We start from the raw sequence: 15,240 nt of genomic DNA on the forward strand, positions 1-15,240 counted from the left end.
AGAACTAAAATGAGAATAGGAGGGAGAGAATTCAAGAGGTTCAATGCCAGACCTAAATTAACACTACTTCTATCCCTTCCCCCTTGCCTTCCACATTCTAAATCCTGAGCAGGATATGGGGGCATGTTTTTAGAAGCATTGTTAAATACCTGGACAAGCCACTGTGCTAATTAGACCCTGGAGATTTAAAAACAAAATATAATGGATTCTGTTTTCCTGGAGTTCACATCCTACTACAATTATAACTTCATTGAGTAAATCTTTCACAACATAGAGCTGGAACTGAGATTTTACTTAGTCCACCTCTATTTCTTACATGGAGAAATTGAGAACCAGAGAAGTCTCCAAGGTCACAAAAGTAATAATTCTGTCCTTTTTGTTACTCTCATGAAAACACCCTTTCCATTTCTTTCTGTCTGTCTTTCATTCTCTTTCTCTGTCACTCTCTCTCTCCCTTTCTTTCATATGCATCTTTTTGTTCATATATTGCTTCCCCCCATTAGCATGGACATTTCTAAAGGTCAAGGACTAGGTTTTTGCCTTTCCTTGTGACCTTAGTTCTTAGCACAGGGCTTGGCACATAGTAATCACTTAACAAATGCTTGCTAACCAATAAAGCTGAAACTGGCTCAAGCTACCTGTTTCTCAGCTTGATGTGACTTCCTTTACATACCATGATTAAGACACTTGATATTCTCTTATGATTTTTTTTAAAAAGTAAGGATGATCCAATTTCCAACAGTCCCCCCTCAAGCCTATTCTTTAGCCAACCCCCTATTTGATACCCCCAAGGGCACTCACCATCACAGACTGGGCAGCAGGACTCTTGGATAGGGAAGGGGCACTGGACAGGGGCACAGGATTTTGCCTCACAGGTGACACTGCCCTCCCAGCAGAGGCATATTTGACATGGGGACGTTTGGGAGGTGAAGCGTTGCCCATTGGACAGCTCCTTTCCATTATATAAGCAGCCTGGGGAGAAAGAAAGAAGATAGTTCCCCATAAGACTTTTCAGCTCCCTGTTCCTCCCAGACCTTCTTCCTACCCCCTCCCCACATGTAGAGGGATATTACCATCACAGGAGGGGCAGCAGTCCCCTTGCAGGGGGTGGGTGCAGAATGTTTGAGGACAGGGAAGTCTCTGGCAAGAAATGGAACCATTGAGGCAGAGGCAGCGGCGACATGGATCCCCAGGTGGGGAGAAGTATTGCTGGTGATGGGCAGAGGGCATCCCAGGAACCAAGCAGTCAGCTGGGGGCACTAAGAGAATGAAAAATGGCACAGGGAGACCTGAGACATGTGCAGAGTCGTAGTATTGGATGTGACACCAGGGAATTTCAGTTTGACTTCTGGTCTCTCCCTGCTGCCTATGTGATCTTGAGTAAATCACTTTAATCAGTGTGCCTGGGTGCCAGTATGCTTTTTTGATTCAACTTGGTTTTATTTCTCTGGCCCTCAGTTCCTTTTTGGGATATAAACTAAAGGGGTTAAACAAGATAATCCATAAAGGCTTTTCCAGCTCTAAACTTATCTATCTATATTTGAAACCAGAGGACTTGAATTTAAATTCTGCCTGCTTCTTATTAACTATATAACCTGGAATAAGCCTTTTTATCTCTTTGGACCTGTTTCCTCACAGACTAGATGATCCTTTCCGCTCTCAATCTACAATCCATGATCCACTTGGGGCAGCTGGGTGACACAGCGGATAGAGCCCCATGCCTGGAATCTGAGTTCAAATCCAGCCGTAGACACTTACTAGCTGTGTGACTCTGGGTAAGTCACTTAACCCTGCTAGTGTCAGCTTCTTTATTTGTAAAATTAACTAGAGAAAGCAAATAGCAAACCATTCCAGTATCTTTGCCAAAAAAAAAAAAACTTTAAATGGAGGCACGAAGAGTCAGAAATAGAAACTGGGCATCCAGTGGAGTTAACCCTGCCAACCCCTACCCACCTGCTGTGCTCAACCCTCCACTTGGCAGAAAAGAAGAGGATGGAACGTGATCAAAAGGAGGAAGAGTAGTGGAGGGAGTTGGCTCTGTACCTGGGCATTGTGGACAACACTCTCCCGGAGATAGAAAAGGCTCTGGGCAAGGCAGCGGGGGGCACCGTTGAGTTAAGCACTGCACATTCCCATTCTGTGAACAGAGAGATGACAGATGGACAGATAGACATCCTCAGCTTGGGATAGCATTTCCAACTGATTCTAGTATCAGGCCCTCCCTTCTTCTAAGGATCCTTAGCTTCAAGTAGGGCCAGTTCAAAAGAGCAGCAGACAGAGAGGGGGCTACCTGAGTTCTGCCCCCAGTTGCCTTCTTTCCTACCTCCCTACCTTTGTGCTAATCAAGACCCCCATTCCTTCCCTAATCCCCAGGGCCCAAACTTACAATGCAGTGGCAGACCCTGCACCGATCTGTAGGATGGGGGAAGTCAACTCCATTGGGATACTCTTTTCCCCCAAAGTCACAACCTGAGAGCATCAAAGAATTAAATGTAGAGTTCCCATCCCTCCCATGGCTCTGTCCACCAGCTTCTGATTATTTTCAGATAATCCTTCAGAAAACCTCTCCATGTCTCCCAAACCTCCCCATCCACCTAGGCAGGCAACCCTGTCAGATGCTGAGAGATCCCTCTCCTCCCCTTCTAGAATTCTGATCTGGCTCCCTTTCCCAACCCACCCCCCTCATACATCACCATTGCATTTGCTCTTGCAGCAGGAGCCAGGTAATGGATGGGCACAGGGGGGTCCTGGGCAAGCTCGAGGCTGGCAGTGGACCCAGCCTCCCTGGCACTGGCATTCTTGGCAGGGATCCCGGGAATGAGAGAAACTTTCACCATCCACAAATACCTGATTCTCCAATACACAGTCTATCCCACAGGTCCAGGTGAAGGGTGGGGAGGGGATATGGGAGAAATAAGTGGAGATACTGAGAAAGTCAAGGAGAAAACATGGCTTTTTTAACAGTCAGTCAATCACCAAGATTTTATTGCTGTGTTCTGGGCAATGTGGTAAGTGCCAGGCATGCAAAGAAAGGCAAAAAACAAGGAGCTCACATTCTGATGAGGGAGACAACATACCAACAACTATGAACATAGAAAATATATACAGAGTAAACAGGTAATCACAGAGGGAAGGGCCTAGCAGGAGGAGCTTTGAGACATTCTGAGATAGAGGAGGAAGATGCCCCCACATCTGGGATGTCCATATTACCATTTACCAACTCAGTCAAGCCCACTCCAATCCAACAAACAGTTGGTTAGGTCCTCCCTAGCAAAGGGCACTCACTGTACCAGTTTGGGGCAGGGATAATATGGTGTGATAACCATGGAAAAGAGTAAGGTTCATGTTCCTAGGGATGTAAATATAAGTGTGTCCATCAGAGCCAAAATAAGATTTTTTTTTTCCTCCTGGAGGCAGCAACAATTTAATGTAGCCGAAAGGAAATGATTATGCTCCTCGGGAATGAAGGGAAAGATCAAACCTGGGAGAGAGGCACAATAATGATGGCACCCTGAAAGTAGGTATACCCCAATGTAACATATTCTGAGGGAAGAGGTTCCCTCCCCCAAAGCAGTGCCCTGAAGGCAAATTCCTGTTTACCCCAAAGTATTTTTTAGTCCTAGTGTACATAAAAATATTGGTGTGGGAGACTGGCAGTGGCAATATGGATGAACAGATGGGTGCAGCAATGAATGGTGAGATCCTCTCCTCTATCTTTTGAAACCTGGGAAATTCACAGGACTGAAAAGGTTTGAAAAGCCCTGAGCTACCAAGACCAGAGAGCACGGAAGCTGAAAAAGATTTACAAAGGGATGAGTAGGATGTTTTCAGAGAATATTGGGGATGGGAGGGTAGGGGAAGAGGGAGGAAGCATTGCAGCTGGGCCAGCCTGAATTTAGGGGGAAGTAGGTGGTTGGGGAGGACTGATCCAGGTAGGTCATCACTAAGTACATACCTGGACACCTAGGGCAGCACTGGCCTGGTCCTTTCTGAGGCCTGATACAGGTTGTGGGTGGGCAGTCAATTGGAGAACACAGGACTGTCCCATCCTGGGAATAAGGAGAATGCAGTAAGTATTGGAAGAGGAAAAGGTTCCATTCTTACAAATATATTTTTAATGATACTGTTTTTTGAATAGCAAAGAAAGAATTCTTATCACAGAGGAAATAGACTAAAGATGCAGAAAAAAAGCATACATTGTTAGACATTGCTGGTTTTCTAAAAACTATGTATCTTAAAAGAAATGGTCCTATTTGGGGGGATGTAAAGGAGGACTCGGGGAAAGAGTAGGGAACAAGCATTTGTTAAGTACCTAGTGGATGTCAGGAAGTATGCTAAATGATTAAATATTGTCTCATTTGATCCTCATGACAACATTGGGAGGTAAGTGTTATTATTACCCCCATTTTACAGATGAGGAAACTGAGGCAGGCATTAGCTAAATTACTTGCCCAGGTCGCACAGCTAGTAAGTGTCTGAAGTCTGATTTGATGAAGAAACAAAGAAAATTCAGCAACAGTAAGACATTTTTTTAAAAGGCAGTGAGGGGAAATCCCTTGATACGGTGGTTATGTTTCAGTCTCACACAGAAATGAGGAGGCTGTTTCAGGAGGCAGCAGCATTAGTGGGAAGTACCTCGCAGTGGCAGGTGTGACACGGCTGGCTGGGGTTGGTGAAGTTCTGCCCATTGGCATAGATGTGTCCCTGGTAGGTACAGCTCTCACACCTAGGGCAGCAGGTACCTGGAAAGGGCTGGGGGGTGAGCAAGGCAAGAGAAGGGGGCATCTCTTGGAGAAGTTGAGTCACCTAGGGTTGCTTGAACAGTGGATCAGCGGCCCCAGCTTGAACAGAGGCTATTATTGCACTGCAAGGGGAGGGATCCAGGGAGCAGGGAACTTACCAGGGGACTGAGTGGGATGCTGGCAGGGAGGTGGGGTGCAGGCCACAGCCCTGCACACAGGAACACCCCGGAGGCAAGAGCAGGTGGTACAGGGCTGCCCTTCAGGCTCCCAGTGGGCCCCCTCAGCAAACTCCTGTCCATTGAGCACACACACTGCATGGATACACAGAGAAGGGATACACATCACCATGACAATGAGGAGAAGTTGCACACTTGCACTCAGACACACACCCACCCACCATCACCACAATGAAAAAACTTTCTTTCTTTGGGTGGGATATTGTCTAACTGTGTGCCTTGTGAGTGAGGGACTTATGATGTTATCGACTATAAAATCACACAGCTAGAAGACTGTGTGATGATCGCTATGATAGATTTAGCTCTTCTCTGCAGTACAGTGATCCAAGACAATTCCAAAAAACTTGAGATGGAAATTACCATCTGCATCCAGAGAGAACTATGGAGACTGAATGCAGGAGAAGCATACTGTTTTTACCTTTTTTCTTTGTTTGCTTTTTCTTTCTCGTGGTTTTCCCCTTTTGTTCTGATTTTTCTTTCACAATATGACTAATATGGAAATATGTTTAAATGATTATACATGTATAACGTATATCAGATTATTTGCTGTCTCGGGGGAAAGGGAAGTAAGAGCAGGAGGGAAAAAACTGGAACTCAAAATCTTAGAAAAGTGAATATTGAAAACTGTCTTTACTATGGAGAAAAAAAGAACAGTTAACAAGCATTTAAAAAAAAAAAGAAATCTTTCAGCTGGAAGACATTTTGAAGAGGATCTAATCCAAACCTCTCTTGTAAAGCCCTACCAGTCTCTTTATGAGTCCAGTGCCCTTTCCATTGAAATACCCTACTTCCGGTTACAATCTGGGATTCTTTGTCCTAGAGATGCCTAAGAAAGGGTCATTTGTGAGAAGGAGGTGAAGTGAAAATGTGTGACCAGTTCATTGGGTTAGTGGGAGTTCATCACCTCAGGGAAGGCACTTAAGGAGAAGAGAGGAAAGGAAAGGTCTCCTCCAACTCTTACCTACCCCTGGACCAGGAAACAATGGAGTGAGAAACTTGGAAGAAGGCACCAATTTCAAAATGAGAAAGCCAGCTAGGTATCTTGGAGCTCTGTCAGTGAGCAGACATGCTTAGATCAGGCCCAAAGCATCCACTATTGCTAAGACAAGAAAGGCACCATGGTCCAGTAGGGGAATTCTGGATTTGGAGCTGGGTTCAAATCCATTTACTATCTTGAGCAGGTTATGTCTCCTCTCTCAGTCTCCCTCCAAAGGGAGTTGGAATAGATTATCTCTAAGGTTTCTCCCAGACTTAATCCCAAAGATCCCACTAATTTAAGATGTTAAATAGAACTAGAGGTGAAAAGCTTAGTTTTCCTTGAAGGTAGAACCAGTGCTAATAATGAGAATAATTGCTAATATTTATTGTAACCTGGAGGGGGGCTAAATGGTGCATTGGACAAAGTGCTGGACCTGGAATCAGGAAGATTTGTCTCCCCAAGTTTAGATTTGGTCTCAGATATTTGCTTGCTGTATGATCCTGGGAAGTCACTTAACCTATTTGCCTCTGTTTCCCCATTTATAAAATGAATTAAAGAAGAAAATGACAAACCACTCCAGTATCTTGCCAAGAAAACTCCAAATGGGGTCACAGAGTCAGATACTAATGAAAATGATTGATTAGTAGCATTATAACCCAGACTTGTGGGCGTGCATGAGTTTAACATAGGGAAGGCATTGAAAGGGCTTTTTGAGCAAAGTTGGTTTGCCCATCATGGAACCTCTGAATCTTCTCATGGGTGAGGGCAGCCCCCCCCAAAAAAACTGCCAAGACTGAGCCACTGACTCTTTTTTCCATCATTTTTGGGGTGATCTCCTTGTGGCAACTACTCTCTGCTGCACCCAGTGTGGATGCCATCAACTGAACCCATGAGAATGAAAGGGAAATCCTTCCCCTGCTCCCTCTCTTTAATCCTAGCTTTGAGAAAGGGTCCATCAAAGGTTTTCCAACGTTTGCAAAGCAATTTACACATATTGCCTCATTTCATTCTTACAACCTGTGAGTTGGTGCTACTATTATCCCCACAGTGAGGCTCAGAAACAGACTCACACTGCTAGTTAATGGCTATGACTGGATTTGAACTTGGGGTTATCCTGACTTCAGGACCAGAGTAAATCTGCTATAGCACGAGCCAACCCAGTCCCACAAAGCAGGACATGTGTGAGAGACCCTCCACAAGCAACGAGAAAAAGGAGCTTACTTAGAATCAGGAAAACCTGGGTTAAATCCCACCTCAAACTCTGTATGACCATGCTCAAGTCACTTAGACACTCAGTTTCCTCATCTGTAAAATGGCAGAATTAGGCTCAGTGGATTCTCAGGTCTCTTCCACACTAGATCTAGGATTCTATGGTCTATAGGTACTTGAAAAAGTACATATAAAGAGAGATAGTAGAGACAGAGATAGATATATGGATGTAGAAGTTTATATATAAATAACTGTATATATGTACATGTGCATATAAAAAAGTAAAAAGTACCTGAAAAGGTACATATAGACATAGTAGAGATAGAGATAGATATATTGATATGGAAAAATTATAAATAAATAATTATATATGTATATATGCATATGTAAAAATAAAAGATACCTGAAAAGTATAGATGGTAGATAGATATACTGATATAGAAATTTTACATATAAATAATTCTATATGTGTACATATGTATATATAAAAGTAAAAGGTCCCTGAAAAGGTATATATATAGACATAGTAGAGATAGAGATAGATATACTGATACAGAAATTTTATAAATAAATAATATATGTACACATGCATATATAAAAATAAACAGTACCTGGAAAAGTATATGTAGATATAGATAGTAGAGATAGAGATAGATATATGGAAATAGAAATTTTATATATAATTATGTATGTACATATGCATATATAAAAGGTACCTGAAAAGGTGTATATAGATATAGATATTAGAGATAGACATATGGATAAAGAAATTATATGTATAAATTTTGTATATGTATATATGCATATATAAAAGTAAAAGGTATCTGAAAAGCCAAAACAGGAAGCCGTGAAAGGCGTATGGGAACCCTGAAAGCCAGGGGCAGGCCCATCCTCAGCCAGGGCTGAGCTAATAAAGAGTGATGGGAGGCAGGGTGCTCCCAGGACATACTAATCTGTTGGTAAGCAGAGTGGCTTAGAAAAAGATTTCTGCCTTCTATAAATGAGCTCATCATTGCTATTATTCTTTTGTGCTTTCTTTGATTTTAGTATTTCCTTAGTCCTGTGTTTAGCATCTGACACATAGTAGGAAGGAAACACATATTCACTAAAGCAACTACTATGTGCCAGGTGTGCTAAGTACTTTATAAAAATTATTTTATTATAAATTTATTAATTAATTATTATAATATTAATTTATTATCACACAATTATTATAATATTATTAAATATTATATTATCATCCCTGGGAGTAGGTGCTATCATTATGCTCCTTGACTAAATGAGGAAACTGAGGTAGAAATAAATGACTTGTCCAGGATCCCACTGAGTGTCTGAGGCTGGATTTGACTCCAGGACAGATCTTCCATCTACTGCTACACAGACCGGCTGGAGGCTCCATGTGGAAGAGGAAGGTCTCCGTCAACAAAGAGGGCCCAGATCTGGCTGAAGAAGGACAGAAGCTCTCACCTGGGCAGCTTGGGCAGCAGTGTCCAAGCCTTGAGACCGGATTGGGACAGGGGCTGGGCGGGCATTTCACGGGCACACAGCGAACCAGGCTCCTCTATAACACAGGAAGAAGTGAGACACACAGGGATGGATCCCAGGACCAGAGAGTCAGAGCTGGAGGAGATCTGGGAGGCCTTTGAGTCTGCCCCGCTGGTTTTACAGATGGAGAAACTGAGGCCCAGAGAGGTTAAGTGACTTGAAAAGATAGGTCAAAGATGGTCAGGGGAGAAGTGGGCTGGGGCAGAAGCTGACCAAAGCAGGGAGGAGCTTGGAGGCACAGAGTCGACCTCCTGCCTCCAGATCCAAGGGTTCGTGGAGGATAAGAATGGGGCTGAGAGCAAGGACTTTGGGGAATGGTGGTAAACTCTCAAAAATGAAAAGAAAAGGACACAAGCTTCCCACCCTCTTGCTCAGGAGCAGAGCTGGAGGTGGGAGAGGGGGCTCAGGGGGAGGAAGCCCTCACTCACCAGACAGGTGCAGTTAAGGCAAGGGTTGGAGCTGGATAGGAAGACTGCCCCCTCCTCATGATGCTGACCCTCATACTCACAGCCTGGGGAAAAGGGAAGCCCAGCTCACAGGGGGAACTGATTCCCTCTCAAGAGGCTACTTCCAGCAAGGGAAGAAAGGAAAGGAAATGAGGAAGAGGAAAGTAGGGTGAAACATGATGGGGAAGATATTGGTGGGAAGGAAGTTCTGGGCAGGAGGACATGTGTATGGGGTAGGGAGGTGGGGGGAGCACCATGAATGGGGCACAGGCCTCAGGGACTGGAGAAGGAGTGGGAAAAGCAGCCCCCCCCCCCATCAGGCATTGGAATAAATGCAGGAAGCCTGAGCCTCTTGACTTGGGGAAGATGGGGGCTTTGGGTTACCTAAGGGGCAATGGGACCCCAGTCTTAATAAGTAAGGATGCCCCTCTCTGGAAACAGGTAGTCCTCGGGGAGGGAGAGGGGCAAAGAAGTCACCTGGCCGACAGACTGGACAACACTGCCCCGGGGGGGTGTAGCTCTCCAGGCAGTGGAGCTCCGGACATGAGGCCTCCAGGCACTGAACAGTCCCATCCTATGGGAGAGAAGTCCTATCCTTTGGTCTGCTCAACAGCCCTCTTTCCCCCATAAGCATCCAAGAATGCAAGGACCCTCCCCTGCAGACCCTCATTCCCCTTGGCTGGGATCTTTTACCTGACAAGTGCAGCTGATACAGGGCTCCGGATGCCACGTTTCTCCATCCTTTCTGTCTCCAGGACAGATGACGCGGCCTTGGGGCTCTTGGGCCAAAGATACAAAGAATGGGAGGAGAATGGAGGCTTGTTTCCTTGCACATTAACGTGTGTTTGTCTCTCTCCTCACAAGTAGGAAGTGCCCACAAGATGCTAGATATCCATTCATTTGTTCATTCTTTCATTCTCTTCCTTGGCCATCTCATCCACTTCCATTCAAATGTACCTTTCTCTCCAACCCTCCCACTTTCCTCAGCTTCAGGGCTGGATTCCCAACTGCCTGCAAGAGCGCCTGCAATTCAACTTGTCTAAAAGCAGCCCCTGGTCATTAAGACTATCCTTTTGTGTCAGACCTCAGGCCATGGGAAGATGGCAAGATATACTTTAAAAAAAAAATAAATTTCATGTACGGAAAGATTCCGCTCCCTATAGAATCCACTCTTGTTCTTTCTATATTGAAATGTTTGTGTTAGTGATTGTCAAAACTATATTACTCTATTATAATATATTATATATAGTAACTATGTTATAATAACCATTTTTGAAAGGGTAGGGGGACAAGGTGCCTTGGTTGAGTGCCCCTCGTACCCTGGGCATCCTGGGTGAGTTACCAGAACTAGGTCTAGGACTTGGAGAAGAGGGATGAGGCAAGTGACTGACCTGGCTCACAGCTCCGGCAGCATGTCCTAGGCTCCAGGCAGGGCTGCCGTGAACATAGTGACTGGCTACATGTCACCTTTCCTTCCTGTGAGGGGGGAGGAAATAGGCACTGGGCAACTGTGCCTTCAGACCCAAAGCAATACCCCCTCCCCACTTCCCTGATCTGTGGGAACGGGAGCCAGAGGGAGAGGGACCAGTTCAGCTCAAGTCCTGCAGTCCCAAGAGCAGAGGGAAGCTCTGGCTCATCTACACTAATCTCAACCTCTGGCATTTTGGCTCCTCAGGTTCCCTAACCGCCCCCCACCTTGGATAGCATCAGGTCAAGGAGAGCCCCTAAGAAGGGAGAAATAAGGAAGTGCAGTGTGAGAAAGATAATGAAGATAGACAGGTGTGTGTGTGTAAAGGTAAGGTAACAGAAAACTCCCAGGCTTACCAGACAGTGACAGGTGGTACAAGCATCTAGGGAGAAGGTCTCCCCGCTGCTATAAGCCTGGCCTCCATGGTGGCATCCTGACCCCAAACACAGAACGGTCACTGTGGGTGACCCCCAATCCCGCAGACCCCAGCCCCACTCCTCCAGATGGCTGTAGAACTCACCAAGACAGTGGGTCACATCCCTGACGGCAGAACACTGAGCCCTTCCCTGCAGGCAGACACAGGAGGTGCAGCCATCTGGCTCCCAGTGGGCTCCCTCTGGCCACTCCTGGCCCTGCCAGGTGCAAGGGGGTCTACGGCATTCACAGGACTCTAGATGTTTTACCCTGGTCTGCAGGTCCATGTTCTGTAAGATAGACAGTAATGCACATGCTCATCTAGACCATGTCTACTCCCCCTTCTCCCCTCCTCACCGCCATGGAGCCACTGTTATACCACAAGGGGAAGAAAGAGCGCACACTTTTTTTTTTAAGGGCAAAACTAAGTAGTAAATCATTCGGTCATAGAACTTAGAGCTGGAAAGGGTTGCCTGATGGCCACAACCAACCACAAATCCAGGACCCTGATGATAAAACAGGCTACCCTTCCCCGAGAGAGAGGTCATGGGCTCAATACAGAATGAGGCACACCGCTAGACAAGACCAAAGAAAAAATTTGTTTTGTGTAACTCCGCATATTTGTAACAATTGTTTTGTGTTTCTTTTTCTTTTTCAATGAGGGAGAAGTAGGTTGTTTTTAATCCAAAGACCTAATTTCCAGCCTGAGGTCACTGAATCATGGAAAGAACACTGGATTTGGTTGGAAGACCTTGATTTGAATCCCAGTTTGCTGCTTATTCCCTGTATAACCTGAGCAAGAACTTCTTTGCCCTCTCTGGGACTCAGTTTCCTTTTCTGTAAAAAGAGGGGGGTGATATGAGATGACCTCCAAGATCCCTTCCATGTCTAAAGATTCCCTCATTGTCCTTGTGCCCAGCTCCCTTCTTCTTGCCCTCACTGCCCCATTCCTACCTGTCCCCTGAGTTCTGCCACCAGGACTCCCAGCTCCTGTAGCTGCTCCTTCACCTTTTGTAGCTGTTCTTCCAAAGACGCACAGAGAGTGGGTGGGTGACCAGCTGCCTGTTGCTGGTAGTGACTGATGTCATCGAGCCTGGCTGATTGGCCTGGGTCCAGGGTTGCCATGTCTGTGGGAGCAGGATGAATAGGGACAAGGGAAATCAAGAGAGCTGGGTAGAACCCACCAGGGACCCTCAATTCTGCATTCTGACCCCAAAGTCAGAATGGGAGAGGATATTCCCCTTCCTTTGGGTCCCCTCACTGCCAGCAGACTGGTGAGGATACTTCCCAGAGAGAACTGATCTGGAGTCAGTAGGTTTAGAACTGAATCCTCAGTCTTCAACTAGCCAAATGACTTTGGGCAAATCTTCCCCATTTCCCCAGCTCCCGAGTTGTTATAGGAAGAGATGGGAAGAAGAATAGCCAGAAATTGGGGGGCAGCTTCTTGGGTGTGGAGGCAAGGATACATCCAGCTACAACTTGGACACCTCTGACTGAGACCCCAAAGGCCAAGGGGGGTCTGGCAAGCAAGGGACAACAGAACCTAGCTAATGACTTCTAACTTTCCAAGGCTACTAGAAGAAAGGAAATGATAGCTTGTCCCCAGCAGCCCATAGAGTGGCCACTTGTGCCAAGCTGCTCAACCTCAGCCAAATACCCTTTTGCCTCTGCGCCCCCGATGTGGAGAAATATTAGAAAATCTAGCCCAGGGACAGGGCTGGAAGATAGGAGGAGGAACCTAGAATTGTAGCTTCCAGTTAGAATCCCTGATTCTAAACTGGGAAAATATTTTTACAATCAAAGGTTCTGATAAAGGCCTCATTTCCAAAATATATAGAGAATTAACTCTAATTTATAAAAAATCAAGCCATTCTCCATTTGAAAAATGGTCAAAGGATATGAACAGACAATTCTCAGATGAAGAAATTGAAACTATTTCTAGTCATATGAAAAGATGCTCCAAGTCATTATTAATCAGAGAAATGCAAATTAAGACAACTCTAAGATACCACTACACACCTGTCAGATTGGCTAAGATGACAGGAAAAAATAGTGATGATTGTTGGAGGGGATGCGGGAAAACTGGGACATTGATGCATTGTTGGTGGAGTTGTGAACGAATCCAACCATTTTGGAGAGTAGTTTGGAACTATGCTCAAAAAGTTATCAAACTGTGCATACCCTTTGATCCATCAGTGTTACTACTGGGATTATATCCCAAAGAGATTATAAAGAAGGGACCTGTATGTGCACGAATGTTTGTGGCAGCCCTTTTTGTAGTGGCTAGAAACTGGAAACTGAATGGATGTCCATCAGTTGGAGAATGGCTGAATAAATTGTGGTATATGAAAATTATGGAATATTACTGTTCTGTAAGAAATGACCAACAGGATGATTTCAGAAAGGCCTGGAGAGACTTACACGAACTGATGCTGAGTGAAATGAGCAGGACCAGGAGATCATAATATATATTGTTGTTCAACAACAATACTAGATGATGACTAGTTCTGATGGATCAGGCCATCCTCAGCAACGAGATCAACCAAATCATTTCTAATGGAGCAGTAATGAACTGAACTAGCTATGCCCAGAAAAAGAACTCTGGGAGATGACTAAAAACCATTACATTGAATTCCCAATCCCTATATTTATGCACACATGCATTTTTGATTTCCTTCACAAGCTAATTGTACAATAATTCAGAGTCTGATTCTTTTTGTACAGCAAAATAATGTTTTGGTCATGTATACTTATTGTGTATCTAAGTTATATTTTAATATATTTAACATCTACTGGTCATCCTGCCATCTAGGGGAGGGGGTGGGGGGGGTAAGAGGTGAAAAATTGGAACAAGAGGTTTGGCAATTGTTAATGCTGTAAAGTTACCCATGTATATATCCTGTAAATAAAAGGCTATTAAATAAAAATAAAAAAAAATAAAAAAAAAAGAATCCCTGATTCAAGCCCCAGTATTTGACTCCCCTGGCATTCCTCAGCTAGGAAGTGATATTCAAAGCCCCCTACTTATCCAGAACTAGAAAGCTGGCAGAACAGGGAGAGAATTACCCCAAGGGAGGCTCTAATTTCTCATCTGTATCTCCCTTCCCCTTATCCTCAGGCTCCTTCTCATTTAGGAGTCCAGTTGATGAAGATGATAATAAATCAATTAATCAACAATCATTTATTAAATACCTACTATGTGCACTGAGGATATAGAGGGGGGGATGAAATCATGCTTTTCCTCGAGCATATATTCTTTTGGGGCAACAGGTCAAAGTAAAATAAATACAAGGTAAATTATGGGGAAGTTCTGGTAGGAGGGGATCAGGAAAGGCTTCATGTCAATGTCATGTCAAAAGAAACTAGAAGATATATATAGAAGAATTACACATCTTTAACATATATTGGATTGCTTGCCATCTAGGGGAGGGGAGGGGAAGAAGGGAGGAAAAAATTGGGAACACAAGGTTTTGCAAGGGTGAATGTTGAAAATTATCCATGCATATGTTTTGAAAATAAAAAGACTTTAATTTTAAAAAAAACAATAAGAAGCTAGAAGATTCTAAGAGGTAATTCTAAGAGGAGGGAATTCGTTCCACAGGGGAAAATGTGGCCAGAGATGGAAGGTGGGGTGAGAGACAGCTGGAAGACCAGTTTGATGGGAAAAGGAAAAAGGTCTTGGCATTGGGTGCCAGTGCCCATTCTCAACTTTTCTCCCAGAACCTTTGTTAACCTCAGTGACGAGACTCTACTCCCAGCCAAGTGTTCTTGCTCCTTCAGGATTCCACCTTCAATCCCTCCTTCTGAGGCACTCCCTCCCCCAGCCCTTGGAGCCTGTTTGGCTCAGAGTCATAGAGATACAAAACATTAGGGGGGGTGGTATCAGGGGAGTCTGAGAGGTCACACTGGCACACGACTGAGTGAAACTTGAATATCCCTGACTTGGGGGAATCCTACAGAGATGAAGCCTCTCCCAAAGTGCCTTGATCTCTTGTCCCCTCTTTAATTCTTCACTTCTCCCTGCCCTTGTCTTCATCAAATCTCCATCTGTCTCTCCTTCTCTGTTTGGGTCTGTCTCTCTCTCTCCATCTGGGTCTCTGTCTGTATCTCCTCTCCTTCTTCTCCTCCCACTTCTCTCACATTCTCAGCCCCCCTCCCCTTTCCACATGCACCAGGGAAGGAGCAGGCACCCAGAACACAA

At 44.8% G+C, this 15,240-nt stretch overlaps 1 protein-coding gene across 1 annotated transcript in view; it reads right to left on the reverse strand.

The window, feature by feature from the left end:
* Window positions 1-12,379, reverse strand: part of KCP (kielin cysteine rich BMP regulator) — a 30,951-nt gene extending 18,572 nt beyond the window's left edge. Inside the window, exons 1-16 of the mRNA XM_031939032.1 lie at window positions 11,994-12,379; window positions 11,146-11,329; window positions 10,982-11,058; window positions 10,549-10,633; window positions 9,851-9,936; window positions 9,635-9,731; window positions 9,140-9,222; window positions 8,634-8,727; window positions 4,901-5,053; window positions 4,636-4,742; window positions 3,956-4,049; window positions 2,694-2,867; window positions 2,387-2,469; window positions 2,044-2,137; window positions 1,074-1,259; window positions 802-972 (exon numbers count right to left, since the gene is read on the reverse strand). Coding sequence (XP_031794892.1) covers window positions 802-972; window positions 1,074-1,259; window positions 2,044-2,137; window positions 2,387-2,469; window positions 2,694-2,867; window positions 3,956-4,049; window positions 4,636-4,742; window positions 4,901-5,053; window positions 8,634-8,727; window positions 9,140-9,222; window positions 9,635-9,731; window positions 9,851-9,936; window positions 10,549-10,633; window positions 10,982-11,058; window positions 11,146-11,329; window positions 11,994-12,164 — 1,939 coding nt within the window. The 5' untranslated portion in view covers window positions 12,165-12,379. The remainder of the gene's footprint in view (window positions 1-801; window positions 973-1,073; window positions 1,260-2,043; window positions 2,138-2,386; window positions 2,470-2,693; window positions 2,868-3,955; window positions 4,050-4,635; window positions 4,743-4,900; window positions 5,054-8,633; window positions 8,728-9,139; window positions 9,223-9,634; window positions 9,732-9,850; window positions 9,937-10,548; window positions 10,634-10,981; window positions 11,059-11,145; window positions 11,330-11,993) is intronic.
* Between the last annotated feature and the right edge of the window lie 2,861 nt (window positions 12,380-15,240).

The sequence above is a fragment of the Sarcophilus harrisii genome, chromosome 5 (genome assembly GCF_902635505.1).
Source record: "Sarcophilus harrisii chromosome 5, mSarHar1.11, whole genome shotgun sequence".
Taxonomy (NCBI): domain Eukaryota; kingdom Metazoa; phylum Chordata; class Mammalia; order Dasyuromorphia; family Dasyuridae; genus Sarcophilus; species Sarcophilus harrisii.